At 30.1% G+C, this 13,475-nt stretch overlaps 5 protein-coding genes across 25 annotated transcripts in view; 2 read left to right on the top strand and 3 right to left on the bottom strand.

Moving 5' to 3' along the window:
- Positions 1-173: 173 nt before the first annotated feature.
- On the bottom strand, positions 174-3,315 carry LOC114930978 (popeye domain-containing protein 3). 2 transcript variants are annotated; one of them, XM_029302858.2, is made up of 7 exons: positions 3,154-3,315; positions 2,732-2,866; positions 2,338-2,519; positions 1,951-2,190; positions 1,736-1,888; positions 1,287-1,446; positions 174-1,130 (listed from the first exon to the last, which is right to left on the bottom strand). In XM_029302858.2, the coding sequence occupies exons 1-7, from the start codon at positions 3,206-3,208 to the stop codon at positions 955-957; spliced, it is 1,101 nt and encodes a 366-aa protein (XP_029158691.1). In that variant the 5' UTR covers positions 3,209-3,315; the 3' UTR covers positions 174-954. The 2 variants fall into 2 exon arrangements, with proteins under 2 accessions (XP_029158691.1, XP_029158692.1); XM_029302859.2 differs by having other exon boundaries at positions 175-1,130; positions 1,302-1,446.
- Positions 3,316-6,231: 2,916 nt separating this feature from the next.
- On the top strand, positions 6,232-8,012 carry LOC114930980 (uncharacterized). The gene is made up of 6 exons (XM_029302863.1): positions 6,232-6,471; positions 6,707-6,866; positions 6,944-7,125; positions 7,329-7,455; positions 7,528-7,700; positions 7,778-8,012. Exons 2-6 carry the CDS (start codon positions 6,720-6,722, stop codon positions 7,860-7,862), a joined length of 714 nt encoding a protein of 237 aa, XP_029158696.1. The 5' UTR covers positions 6,232-6,471; positions 6,707-6,719; the 3' UTR covers positions 7,863-8,012.
- Positions 8,013-8,484: 472 nt separating this feature from the next.
- On the bottom strand, positions 8,485-11,122 carry LOC114930979 (sin3 histone deacetylase corepressor complex component SDS3). 2 transcript variants are annotated; one of them, XM_029302861.2, is made up of 8 exons: positions 10,888-11,122; positions 10,656-10,725; positions 10,464-10,577; positions 10,178-10,379; positions 9,915-10,095; positions 9,448-9,562; positions 9,273-9,357; positions 8,485-9,214 (listed from the first exon to the last, which is right to left on the bottom strand). In XM_029302861.2, exons 1-8 carry the CDS (start codon positions 11,018-11,020, stop codon positions 9,119-9,121), a joined length of 996 nt encoding a protein of 331 aa, XP_029158694.1. In that variant the 5' UTR covers positions 11,021-11,122; the 3' UTR covers positions 8,485-9,118. The 2 variants fall into 2 exon arrangements, with proteins under 2 accessions (XP_029158694.1, XP_029158693.1); XM_029302860.2 differs by having other exon boundaries at positions 9,448-9,565; positions 10,888-11,121.
- On the top strand, positions 8,593-9,096 carry LOC114930981 (E3 ubiquitin-protein ligase MARCHF3). The gene has a single exon (XM_029302864.2). The coding sequence runs from the start codon at positions 8,593-8,595 to the stop codon at positions 9,094-9,096; it is 504 nt and encodes a 167-aa protein (XP_029158697.2).
- Positions 11,123-11,759: 637 nt separating the features above from the next.
- Positions 11,760-13,475, bottom strand: part of mmd (disintegrin and metalloproteinase domain-containing protein mind-meld) — a 39,608-nt gene continuing 37,892 nt past the window's right edge. For 17 of the 19 annotated variants that reach the window (XM_029302820.2, XM_029302823.2, XM_029302824.2 and 14 more), the window contains one exon: positions 11,760-12,572. In XM_029302820.2, the coding sequence (XP_029158653.2) occupies positions 12,095-12,572 (478 nt within the window). In that variant the 3' untranslated portion in view covers positions 11,760-12,094. The remainder of the gene's footprint in view (positions 12,573-13,475) is intronic. The other 2 variants (XM_029302834.2, XM_029302835.2) reach the window with 1 other exon arrangement.

Below are 13,475 nucleotides of genomic sequence, written 5' to 3'. Positions count from 1 at the left end.
CCAGACAAACTACAATTAATAATGATGAACACACAATTTTTATAAATATATAAATATTTATAAACATTTATTTTTTATTTTTACATTATTCTTTTCAAGATAATTTTTTTTTTTTTTAGAACATCTAGGAGCTGGTAAAGGACAAACTCATAAAATAAAAATAATCGATAGTATTGAGATAACAAGACGCTTTTTGTTGATGCTACTTTATGTTTTTATTTATTTAATTATAAATATGTTGTTTTCAAATTTGATTAAATATATTATATGTGTAAGTATTTTTCTTATATTTTTTGTAAAAATCTTTTTAATAAGAAATTCTTGTTTCACTCGATCCTCTTTGATCGATCATGATTATTTACAAACATTTTTATAGGCGCATTTGTGTGCATTTACTTATAAACATTAGATTTACTTACATTTAGCTTTTTTCGAAAATTCATTTAAATATTTTCGTTTCCTTTCTTCTCAGACTAGAATTTTCATTCTCCGAGTTCGTCGTCAAGTTGAATATTTACAAATATGTACAAAGCATATTAAATTTACATTATATGCATACTTTTCAAAAGGTGCCTTCGTTGCAAATTTCGTTGCTGGGCAACAAATCTACAGAATATATATCAATATTGCAGTTAGTAGGAATATATTCTTTGATGAATTCTAGTGATGAATTTACTAGCAAAAATTCAAGGGATATGTGTCTAAAATTATGACATTTTTAGTATTATATACTTTAAAATTTAACCGCATCTTGGCGGTTTTATTAAAGTCCAACAATGTAAACGCGCTGAACGGAAGTAAAAGCGTGCGCTTTTATTTACCGCCACTTTTTTATCGTTAGTCGTCATATGACTTCCAACAATCCGCGTTCTTGTAGTCGAAGAGCTGTACATCGTGCTCGGCATCCTCAGCGTCACCGAGCAAACTCTCGTAATTCGAGTAGGAGGCGTAATGCTATTCCTCGTCGACGATTTCACAACTATGATACTTGCTGGAGGAATCCAACCAGCTTTCCACACCACTGGAGGCCAGGTCATCGCAGGACGGTAGTTCCGGAAGAGGTTCCATATTCGGCGCACCCTTCTTCGTTAAATTATTCGCTGCGCGTTCTTTGGACTTGACGTTGCTAACTAAAATACAAACAATAATATATTAATATGAAAATCAATTCATATAAATACAAATCAATATAATAAAATATTTTTAGAATTAATTTATATTAATTAGAGAGGAAGCATACAGAATTCTTTAAACGATTAATTCGGATCTTAGACCGTAACAAATACCGTTATAACAAATACCGTTGTTAGATGTTGGCTTAGCTTCTTTCCTGCGGATCAGAGCCTGTCTGTACGCTCGAGGACTTCTATATTCGCCGCTGATGCCTAAACCAGCACTAATTGTAGGAAGGCGAATGTCCAAGTGCGATCCCTTGTCTGTAACTATCTAAGATATCAATAAAATCAAAACTTTGAAATAAATTTTAAAGAATGAAATTTAGTAAAAGATAACGTATATTAAATATTTTATTACATATTAATTAAAAGAATATTAATTATAATAATATATAATTTTATGGTTATTTATATAAAAATATAATAAAAAAGAATTTAAATGTTATAAATGAAAGAAACTTATAGATTCTTACAATAAAAATTCGAAGATAGAATATATTATTACAATTTAATTTTTAAAAAGTATAAAAGTTTATATTTTTTTTTATCAAAAAAAATACCTTATTATTCATTGCATACAGTTTTGTTGCAATATCTCTTGCTACTAGCGTGGTCAAGATAGTTGCAAGATAAGTTTCCTTCACAAGCAGATATTCCAAGGCTGTTCTTTGCCAATATAAATATCTGCAAGAACTCGCTGCTATGATAGATACCTGAAAGATTTATTTCATTTCAGATTTTTAATAATTAAATATAAAATAAAATAAAGCGATACCTTAAATTTATCATCGACAGAAGCTCGGGAACTTTCGAATTCCGGTGAATCCAGAAATTCGCAGGGCAATATGGGATGTAGAAAATTAGTATCGCTCAAGACATTAACTTTGCCAGTCAAGAGCAAACCTAATCTATCTGTTCTCGTTAGGTTTTGCATCGCATACGCCTCACCGGCGTGGAGAGACATTATCGTCGCAAATTCTGCCGATACTAATCGTTTGAATTGCAATCGTGAAACCTGCGTTAAAAAGAAAAGCGAATTAATTTCAAGATAAAAATTAAATTTTAATAAAAAAATATATATTTTATCTTCGAATTTTTATGCATTTTACTCTTTCGAAAATGTATCATGTTTACGAATTTACAATATTATTGTAAAATTTACTTTGAATGGATAAAAGAGCGTGTGATAAGCTTCCTCCAATTCGGGATCAAATCTAATGGGTCTCATCTGATAAATGATGTAGACTAATTGACCGATATTGAGCAATAAAAAGCTGAAGTTCCAGGAGAAGATATCTGGTGCGCATATCACGTGCCAAGCCCATCCTGACAGTAACATAAAACCTGAAAGGAATGTTATAGAACTTCGACAAAGAATTTAATAATTGCAAGTTAAGATTAGAATGATAAAATTGCATACAAATAACTAGTAGCAAATAAAAATAACGATAAAATTTGCAAATTACATCGCGCTTTTTTAATATAATGTATTATTTTAGGACAAATTTTTTCGAAAATGCTTTACACAAAGAGAATTTGCATGATTAATTACTTACCTAGAATTAACACTGAATGCATAAACACAATCCCCTTTCTAGAAGACGGTGCTGAATATGACAGTGCAAAACAGAAGTTTGCCAACTGAAATAAAATATGTTGTGGTTGTTGCCACAAGCAGAGAGCAGTGTTTCCTTGAAAAGAATGAAAAAGAACCGATAGATTGATTTATTGCTTTTCATAAACTTTCTATTCACATTAACGCGGTAATATTTCTACATGCAACAATTTAACTTTTCATTCTTACGACAGATGTTTCTCGTTATCACGCTTATTTCTCAAAAAAAATGATGAGATAAATAAGCAGTTAATTTTTTCTCGTCTAATTTTATGAATAAAAATGTTGATATCTCAACGTATATATGAGGATAGAAAAATCTTACTCCAAAATATACAAGGATTATTCGTCTCTCAAACTCACCAAGAATAGTGATGTTGTACGATGACAAAGGATCGTGTCCCAAGCCAGGACTCATCTTTCTCGAAGCGAAATGCACTATTACGTATTAACAAAGATATCAGAATCGGCTGTTCATGTTCACTGATATTTCTCGAATAAGAACTTGGTGTGTTTTCACCCCTCGTACACGCGGACGCTGAAGGATATTCTTCAGGGCGCATGTGCTACCCTTATAGGATCGATACTATTTTCTGTCGGTCTGAAGGGATTAAGGATGACAATTTTACAATACCGATACGCGATAAAAGAAAATTATAAAATAATATGTTAAAAGAATAAATTATTGCACAATGGAAAAATAATATAATTAATACGTACATAAAAGTTTTTCAGAGGAAATTGATTGTTAAATTAAACTTAAAAGAAATCATTCTAACATATTATTATCAGGCTTTTAATTTCTTTCCAATTTTTATTATTTTTAATGTATCAAAATCATAATTGTATTTTTCATGAATTTTTTGAATAAATTTTTAATTCAACTTACAGATAGCTACAAAATAGCCTAGACCGCACTATCACGTCCAACATTAACGCATAAGACATCTTGAAGATATTTTTATAAAATGTGTTTTGAATATTATATCATAAGATTTCTTAAAGATCAAATAAGAAATTATTTTTATCGGCTCTCAGTATTAATAATAATAATATAATAATGATATTTAAATCGGCTAATAGAGCCTAAGTGCGAAAATTAATTTTTCGGAATTGTATCTCTTGGTTTGAAATTATTAAATTCCATATATTAATTAACCTCGAACTTCTGGAAAAATAGGCAAAAAAAATATATTGAAAAAAATGAATTGATATGTAAGTTCGAGGTTAATTAATATATGGAATTTAGTAATCTCAAATCAAGAGATACGATTCCGAAAAAATTTCTTAAAAATGTTTTAAAGATTTCTTAATGATGTCTTATGCACCAATTTACATAAAACATCATAAGGAAATAATATAAAAAATTTTGTTTCTTATATAGAAATATATTTTTTTCTTTGTAATTACAATTATAAATAATTTCGAAATACTTGCAAGAATGACATATGTAGATCATAGAATGATGATCTTATTAAAATTTTTAATCTTATTTAATCGCTATTAAAAATTTAATTGTTAAATATTTAAGTTTTCATTTAAAAAAATAATGGCATTCAGAGATGAAAAAAAAATGCACATAATGCTGTTAAATATACAATTTGCATTTTTTAAGAAAGATAAAAAGATAAATAAATAAAGAGGTAAAGAGATATAGAGAATCAAGAGAGAAAGATAAAAGAGAATTGATAAAAATATAAATATATTCTTATATTCTTATTAAAAAGTTTAACTTTTTAATTCTGCTTATTTAGCAGATATATAATCCTAAAGCCAGATAACAAAAGTAATCATTTTGATATCGATTTATATCAAAATGACTACTTTATGCTACTTGAGAAGGATTTTACATGACAGTTTAATTAATTTAAAAGTTATTAACTTTGGAACTTTATATATTGAACAATTAAATTTTTAATAACGATTAAATTTTAATGAGAGCATCATTTTATTTATGTCAATCTTATAATAAGTATTTCGAAATTTTCTACAATTGTAATTATAAAGAAAAAATACATTTTTATATAAAATCAAACGTTTATATTATTTGCTTATTATATATTTTATAGAAATTTTAAAATATTAACAAATAAAATATTAAATTTTAAAAGATTCAAAGTTATAGCATTTTAATTTTTAATATAAGTAATATTTTTAAAAATTTAACTTTTGATTTAACTTAATTTAATTTTAACTCAACGTTTGACTAAGTCAGTTTTTGATCATTCATCTTTTTTAACGTAACTTAATAAATTAATTTTTTCATCCATGAAGGCCATTATTCTTTTCTATAAAATCTTAAACATTGAACAAAGAAATTTTTAGTAATAATTAAATTTTAATACGATCAATCTATGATGTGTGGCATTCTTACAAAGTATTTTGAATTTTTTTATAATTGTAATTAAAAAAATACATATTTATAAAAATTAAAAACTATTAACTTTAACTTAACTAATTTAAAAATATAATTACCATACAAATAAGTTTATCTTAGCTTTCGCAACTTATAACTATTAACTTATATATTAATTTAAATTATTTTAGTTCCTTTAATCTATAATCTTATACTATATATCTCTTACTTAAGACAAAAATATAATTTATTCTCCTGTTCGTACCATCTTAATTAATGTAATTAAGAACTATATATCTAATTAGATAATATATAATTTTATTATATATATATCATATTATATATAATTATTATTTTTTATTAGAATAAAATTATCATTTTTTCCTTTAATTATTACCTCCATTCTTTTTAATCAATTACAATCTCGTAAAATTTATTTTATCAGAGAGAAACTTTCTCTAGTTCGGACATGAACCATATATTATGGAATCGAACCATTTACCGTGCTTTTTACCGAATGTCACGAGGTAGTTTATGTCCACTTTGTCAGGGGTCGCGTTAGTACACGCGTGGAGATTTTTGCAGGATAAAGACAAAGATTTGAATTAGAGAGGTTTCTCTCTGTTTGAATAGATTTTATATTTAGGAGGTCAATTTATACGAGTTTACAGATAGATGTATTAAGAAAGAATAAATAAATGAATTGTGTTTACAAATTGATAAACGTAACTAAGTTCCAATAAACAAAACAGTAATTAAAGTGTGAATATATAAATATAAGTTAACAAAATGAAAAGTGCGAATCTTCGTGATGGTAAGTGCGAAATCTTCATAATCGATGTAAATAAATAATTTAAAAATATTTAAAAATAAGATAATAATCCTTCAATTTTTTTTAATTTACCACAAAATATTCTAACTTGGCTTAAATATTTCTCAGAGTGCTTACGCATGTTGTGTTGCCCAATTTTTCAAACGAATAGTGATATTTCATCGTAAAATATATTTTTGTTTTTCGACGTTTGCAACATTGAGACGCGAACTTTCTTTCGACCGGCAAGGCGCTGAAGTTACTATGGAATCGATAAAGAGTTCAGAATGGAAGCCAGTCATAAACAGCTTATTTATCTTCGCAATAATCGGCCGCCGCGAGCGCTTGCGACGTACGACAAATCATTTTGGGGTTTCAAGTGAGTGCAAAGGAAAATGCGCCGTTAATGTCAGAGCTAATTAAAGCCCGACATTTGTTCCTTCGCACGATTAAACAGCTGACGAATAAGTTTACGCGTTTCTTGCGCGACTTAACCTCCCAGAAGAAACTCAAAGTATGTTTCTAAAGATTGTTTTGTTTATTTTATTTCTATTCGGTTATTTTGTGTGTGATAAGATATTTTTCTTTATTCAGATTACTTTCATTTTTTAATTTAACTTTATATATTAATAATTCATGACACCACTTTTGCATTGCAATGTTAAGTAAAATAGTGTTGTGATCAAAGTGAAAGTAGAAAGAAAACTTTTGACAAATATTGTTATTTTTAAGAAAATTCTTACTTGTAGTTGCAGATGATCAATGTTGGGAGGATGGTATTGCAAATCCATTGCCAACAACAATGCAGACGCAGAAGAGGAAGACGATGAAGATAGTCCTGAGGAAGAAGTGCCTAACTATAAGGACCAGTATCGCAACCTCAAAAGGAAGCTGAAATTTCTCATTTATGTATGCAAAGAACATTTTTTGTTTAATGCTATTTTTCTATTTCACATTACTCATTTTGACAAAATATTGCATTACAGGAAAATGAGTGTTTTCAAGAAGCTCTGCGTTCTACACAAAGAAAACTGCTCAAGGTGAATAGAGACAAGAGTTTTTTGTTGGATCGCCTGCTGCAATATGAAAAAGTGGATGCATCATTTAGTGAAAGTGATGAAACAGAGTCATCAGACGAGGAAGTTGTTCGTCTTGATAATTCTAAAAGGTAAGCAAGTTGTATATATCTAATTTTACAAAAAAAAAAACAGTTTTGTATTTAACAAGAAATTGTTGAAATTTATTCAATTAATAACTTATTTAACTTAAATTATATATTTTAACATAACATAGTAGAAACTTGTTAAATATTATATAAGAATATTGTAGAAAAAACAATTTTTATATAATAATTATATATGAAATTTTTAGAAAAAAAGTTGAGATGAATGTCAACAATCATACTTCTCATCATTCTTCAATGGTTACAAAACCACTCAGTACGAGCAAGAAGAAAAAGAGTACACCAAAAGTTGCTAAAACGAACAATACACCTATAGTATGTGCACTTACATCTGCATAAAATATTTTAAAACCAAATATAAGGATATTGAAACTAGTATATCTTCAGGTACAATCCTCAAATAATATGATTCCAATGTCTCTAATGTCTGATGGACATATGACACCTGAGGAAGTGGAGAGACATTTGGAATCTCGTCAAACATATCTGGAACTTGTACCAGAAAAAGCACCACCTACAGTTCCAACGGAAATGTTCAGTAACGATCCTTCCTTGGACAGGTAAGCATTTTGTTCTGTAATGAATTTTTTTCATGTTTTTTACGTCTTTAATTGGAATTATTAAAATAAAATTCTAGTGAGTCGAATGAAATTGGAGAACTTGAAACATCCCCTAGTAATATGGGAGAAGATTGCCTCAGTGTGGACATGCTGGCGGAGTGACAAACATTCGTTTATAGTTTACTCATTAACTATAACAAAGTGCACATAGAATTACATGGTTCTTTAAGATATTCACGCGACTAACTCAATTGTATCCACTATGACATAATACAAATTTTTATACACAATAATAAAGAATTCTCGCTTTAAGTCCCTTTTCTAAGAAGAGCATGTGCGAATTATAATGCATCTATCTTATGTTTTATGCAATTGTTTGTTTGTGAAAATAGTCGTAGAAATTGCATATTCTCTCATTATGACTGCAAAAAGTAATTCAATAACTAGCGTGTTAGATAGCATAATTTCAAAAATAGAAACAGAAATGGAATTAGAACAGGAAACGGAAACATATATAAATGAATCAGATCTGGAAAATACTGTAACTTCAAATAAAAGGAACAAATTACCATCGTGCGATTCAATGGAAGATATAAACTGTCGCATTTGTTATGATCTTAATCAAGAGTTGCCTGTTATATACCCGTGCAAATGCAAGGTTCGACAAAATAAAATTTCATAAATAACAATTCAAATATCTAGAAATCCAGACCTAGAATGTAAAAAATAAGTTTTCTATATTTTTTCTTTTACATTTGTTTAATAAATCGCACATATATTAATCTATGGAATGACTTATTTGATTTTATTGATCAGTAAACGTATATTTGGAAAAAATGTTTGATTTCAATAATTACATAATTACAAATACGACAACTGGGATTAGGGAACGATGGGTGCAATTCATCTGAAATGTTTGGAGCGATGGTTAGAAGAGAGCAATAGGAATAGTTGCGAATTGTGCGGCTACGAGTTCAAAATGGAACGAACACCTCGTTATAAGGTTCTCCGCTCCATCATAGTCTGGTTGTGCTTGAATCAGGATGAGCATCAGATGTACGCTCGCAGCGTGAAGGCAGATTTACTCAGATGTCTCGTACTTATTCCTGTGACCATCGCGTGTTCCTACATCTCCGTAGTTGCTGCGGATTTTTATGCTTTGAAAAATTATGACAATTTCCCACCTGCGCGATGGACAACTTATTCCCTGTTGTCAATGATGGGATTACTGATTCTGTCTTTCTTCGTCTGGATTTATATGATATTACAACATCATCAAAAAGCATGGTTTTACTGGTGGCAAAAGTCCAGCATTGTGAAAATAGTCAATTTGGCGTTGAAAAATGTTACTTTAGAAATTAGAAACGAGAAACGCAACATATCAGAGATCCAATGAATCCAGATGTTGAATTAATTGATTAAGAAGCTCGTCGTTTGATAGAGATTTTCCCACGACTCAATTGCGATATGTAAATGCGTACTTTGCTGCTGTCTGAAACCTTTTTCACCCAGATCTGAAAAAAAGTGTATCTTGTGATGACGTGCGATTCACTTAATATTTCAAATACTTACCGCTTCAGTGCCGATTGCCGAAATATGCGCCGCGAATCTGTTAAGATCTTTGCCTTCGACATAAACAGGTTGACCACGGTGAAACCTGTTAATAAAAAATTCGATCAAAGTATTTTTTTATATATAAAAAAAACAAGCTTCAAACCAAATAGTAGTATAGATAAATTAAAAGTACCATCTTCGTTCGTATGATAATTTGCCGTCTTCTATCCTAGTTTCTACCAATGGAGTTTCAGATGGTTGTGGTATATGTTGAGATGATATATTTACTGCGTTGTAATGTGGTAAAACTACTGTAAAAAAACAAACAGTTTTAATTATTTATTTAAAAAATTTATTTCTTATTTTTAGTCTTTACATACATTTATATATTTTCCCTTTTACATTTATTTACATAAAATGTCTAAAATTTATGTAATAGAATACTATAGTGGAAAAAACTAAGATAAATCTTTACAAGGTTTATTCCAAGCAATAGTTTTTAAAATATAAGAACTTAATGTGATTAATTACGAATTATAATTAAGTACTACACTCAAAAATTGCTTGAAATAAAAAAAACTGTAAATTTTTACTTAGTTTTTTAAGAATTTTTATACTAGAAAATATTCATGAATTTTGAAACAGCTTGTAGATGTGCACCTGGTTTACGAACAGCAGCGGACGTTTTCGCACGATTGATGGCTTTCAAATCGAGCTCGATCTCTTTCTCTTCCAATAGATAATTTACTGATGCCGGAGGTGGTTTTCGTCGCTTTTCCACTTTTTCAGGTACTGGATCATTGGGACGTCTGCGCAATTTTCTCGTCATAACTGGTTTCACCTAATTAACGAACAAAATAATGTTGAAAAAAAAAAATATGTATATATATATATATTACTTCAGCAAGCATAATCTTCAATACCTCCATCGAATCACCAGTGAGTTCCATTGTGTGACGATCTGATTCAATTATTTTCCTTTTTTCTTCCATATCAGTAAGCAAATTTTCCTTCAAGTCAATTTTTTTCTCTTCAAATTCTTTCACTGCTGCTTTCTTCTCTAATATATAATCTCGTTCAACCCATTCCGTCAAATAGTCCCGATAAATTATATTCAATCTCAATCTGATAAAAAGAAAAGTTTAATACAATTATTAAAGCTGTCCACAATTAATGATTATTTATTAATAATAATAACAAATTAATTACCGTTCTTTATACTGTGCTTCTAGACGTTTTAATTTACGATTATATTCAGGATGTGTCCCATCTTTCAATTGCTGTAACTGCTTCTTCAAACTTGCTAATTTGTCTTGATACATTCTGAAAAATTGAATATACCAATACATTTCATGCATTAAATTCATTATTGATATAAAACTATGTTTTCTCTAAGCTTACTGTTCTTTAATTTCTGTATATTCCTCGGATTTTCTCTCTCCCATATCAGTTTCGCTCGCTTCCTCGGTATCTAAAAGTTTTCATTAGTTTTAGACAAATATTTCGATATTATTTAAAGTGTTTATGTCATAGAGAAACTGTATAATTCTAAAAATGAAAGCTAAACACGAGAGATAACAATTTACATCTCATTGTCAGCTTCATGTATTATTTTTTATCATATCACAGATACCTTCATCGCTATCATCTTGCTCCTCGGCATCCCTATCTTCTTCCAAGAATTCCTCATTGTCTTCGTCCAGATCATAATCGTCTTGACGATCGTATATTGTGCAAAATGATGACTCTTGATAAGACATGATCATTCATATCAGTGCGACCATTCTTACTTCATGAGTGCGACGCATCCTTTATTATTGACAAGTCGCTTGTAGTTATGTTAGGTTATATTACGTGAAATCTGGGTTAAGTTAGGTTAAAGTCTATTTTACGATCACACCATCGCGCGCGTCGAATTGATCACGTGACCACGCGACGACGTGACCACGTGATCACGAGATCTCGATTACTCGATTACTCGATTCGTTCAAATGGCTGACGCGTGCGCTGAGTTGCGTTAAGTGTGCTCATTTTTTATATAAATATCGGAAAAATAATATTAATTCATTGAAAAAATATAGTTGTAGTGATCGATCGTGTGTTTGTATTCTTCAATATCACAATAATAGTGCGGTATTACGTAAATCGAGTGTTAATTTCTTAAAGTTGTCGTTGACTTCACTTCCGTGCCGATATGAGTGTCCGAAAAGTTTCAAACATTTAAGGAAATCATCGCTCTTCGTAAAGATATTTGTTGCATCGAAGGATCAGAGAGGTATGTAAAAAATCCTTCAAAGAACTTCTTGAGTTTTTGCATTGCATGTATATGATGTATATGTATATGTACATACATGGAACAAGACATATATTTATATAAAATTTGAAAACGCAGGGGACGCGTTTTCTCGAGCTGCTTTATTCGATGGAATAAATTAATTTATTCGTCAATTGCGATCGCGCTAAACTATCGCATGCAAAAAGATGAAATAACAGACACAATGAAGATTTGAGTAAATCGTTTTACTAATGTTTATTAATAAACATTTTATATAGATTAATTGAATTTAATATAATTTCATACGTGTTGTTGTTGTTGTTGTTGTTGTTGTTGTTGTTGTAATCGTCGCAATTACAGTTTTTATCGTTATTTACACTATTCAGTATAAAATGCGAGTTCGAGATTAAATCATCGTCATCATCGTCATCATTGTCACACCACTATACTGTTTAATTATTATTATTATTATTATTATTTTTATTATTATTATTATTATTACGACTTTTTTCCCTTTTCTTTCTTTTTTTTCCTCGGACACTATCTGTCATCGATTAATTAATTATCAATGCTTGTACTCAGGAAAATGCGTGGGGGGCAGTAGGGCAGTATTTTCGTTATCACTAGTGTTGTTGGTAATTAATTCTTTAGGGGAACCATTATTCATTATGTTACAATCTAGACTAAAGTTATCGTCTAGTGGGCGTTTGTTAATATTAGGCAAGTGATTAACATCGATTCCACGAACGTCGCTTAGCGGTTGCTGTTGGGATTGAGCAGATTCGACCTCGACGTTGTTGCCAGCGTCGGGGCTGTTTTCGGTTTGTGGGGGAGATGGATAATAGCCGCGCTGCTTTATTGGCAGTTGTTCCACCGGCAGTTGATGTTGCTGTTGCTGCTGCTGTTGTTGCTGCACCGGCAACGGCATAGCAGGTGGTGGAGGTGGCTGCTGCGGCGGCCGGTGCTGCACTCCTCCTCCTCCTCCTCCTCCGTCCTCACTAGTCCACCGGGCTACTTGTTGTTGAGCTTGAATAAATGCATCACTAGAAAATAATAAGATTACACGAGCCCATTGGATCTAGTCCACCGCCACTAATGCTGCATTCGAACGCGGGACGTAATAACATTCAGTAAAACGGAGCCAACCGGTAGACCAAGTCGACCTAAGAAGCAAAAGCTTCGGTGCATACGTGATTATTTTCTAAACTGTTATTTGAATTGATCGGATCAGTGATATGCGAAAAAAAGTTTGTGATACAAAGTAGAAAAAAAAAACATTAAAATTGTATTTTATATCACTTCTGATATCGGTCAATTTTTAATCTTAAAAAATTTAATTAATTAACAGCTTTTTAAGAAAGTAACAGTTGTGATGTGAATAAATTATATAAAATACAAACAATTAGACTTATTATCATTTTTATCTATAACGCGTTTTTATATATTTGATTAATTTCATGAAGTGTCACTATAATTTATTTGCCATATATAATTTTATTTTATTAAATTCTTAATTATATTAAAAAATGAGTATCTAATTTAAAGAAAAAGCATCACGTATACACAAGAAGTAAAAGGTTAATTAAGACATTCAAAGCGCGCGTGCGAAGCCTTACAATTCATCACTACAATTCTATTTAATTAAACATTCCTTGTACACATTATCTTTGAACATACTAACGAAGAAAAACTTCAGATAAGGATAAGTGCGTACATCGGTCACAATGTAAATTTGATTGAGAAATGAATTGGAAATATCTCTTACAATCGCTTGAAAAATTGAAAGATTCGTTCTGCATTTTAATTTTGCAAATTTTGCAATGCAAAATACTAGAAGCGGCATGCGCGAGATTCGATCAGAATTGTAAACTTTATCAAGTGTCCCAGATCTGTTTAGAGAGATGTTAACTTTAATTAAATAAAACTCTAAAAAAATACGAAATGTG

This window comes from Nylanderia fulva, unplaced genomic scaffold (assembly GCF_048542155.1).
Source record: "Nylanderia fulva isolate GAGA-0341 unplaced genomic scaffold, ASM4854215v1 Scaffold34, whole genome shotgun sequence".
In the NCBI taxonomy this organism is placed as follows: Eukaryota; Metazoa; Arthropoda; class Insecta; order Hymenoptera; family Formicidae; genus Nylanderia; species Nylanderia fulva.
The sequence above is the reverse complement of the archived record's forward strand: the minus strand, read 5'-3'. Positions and strand labels throughout refer to the sequence as shown.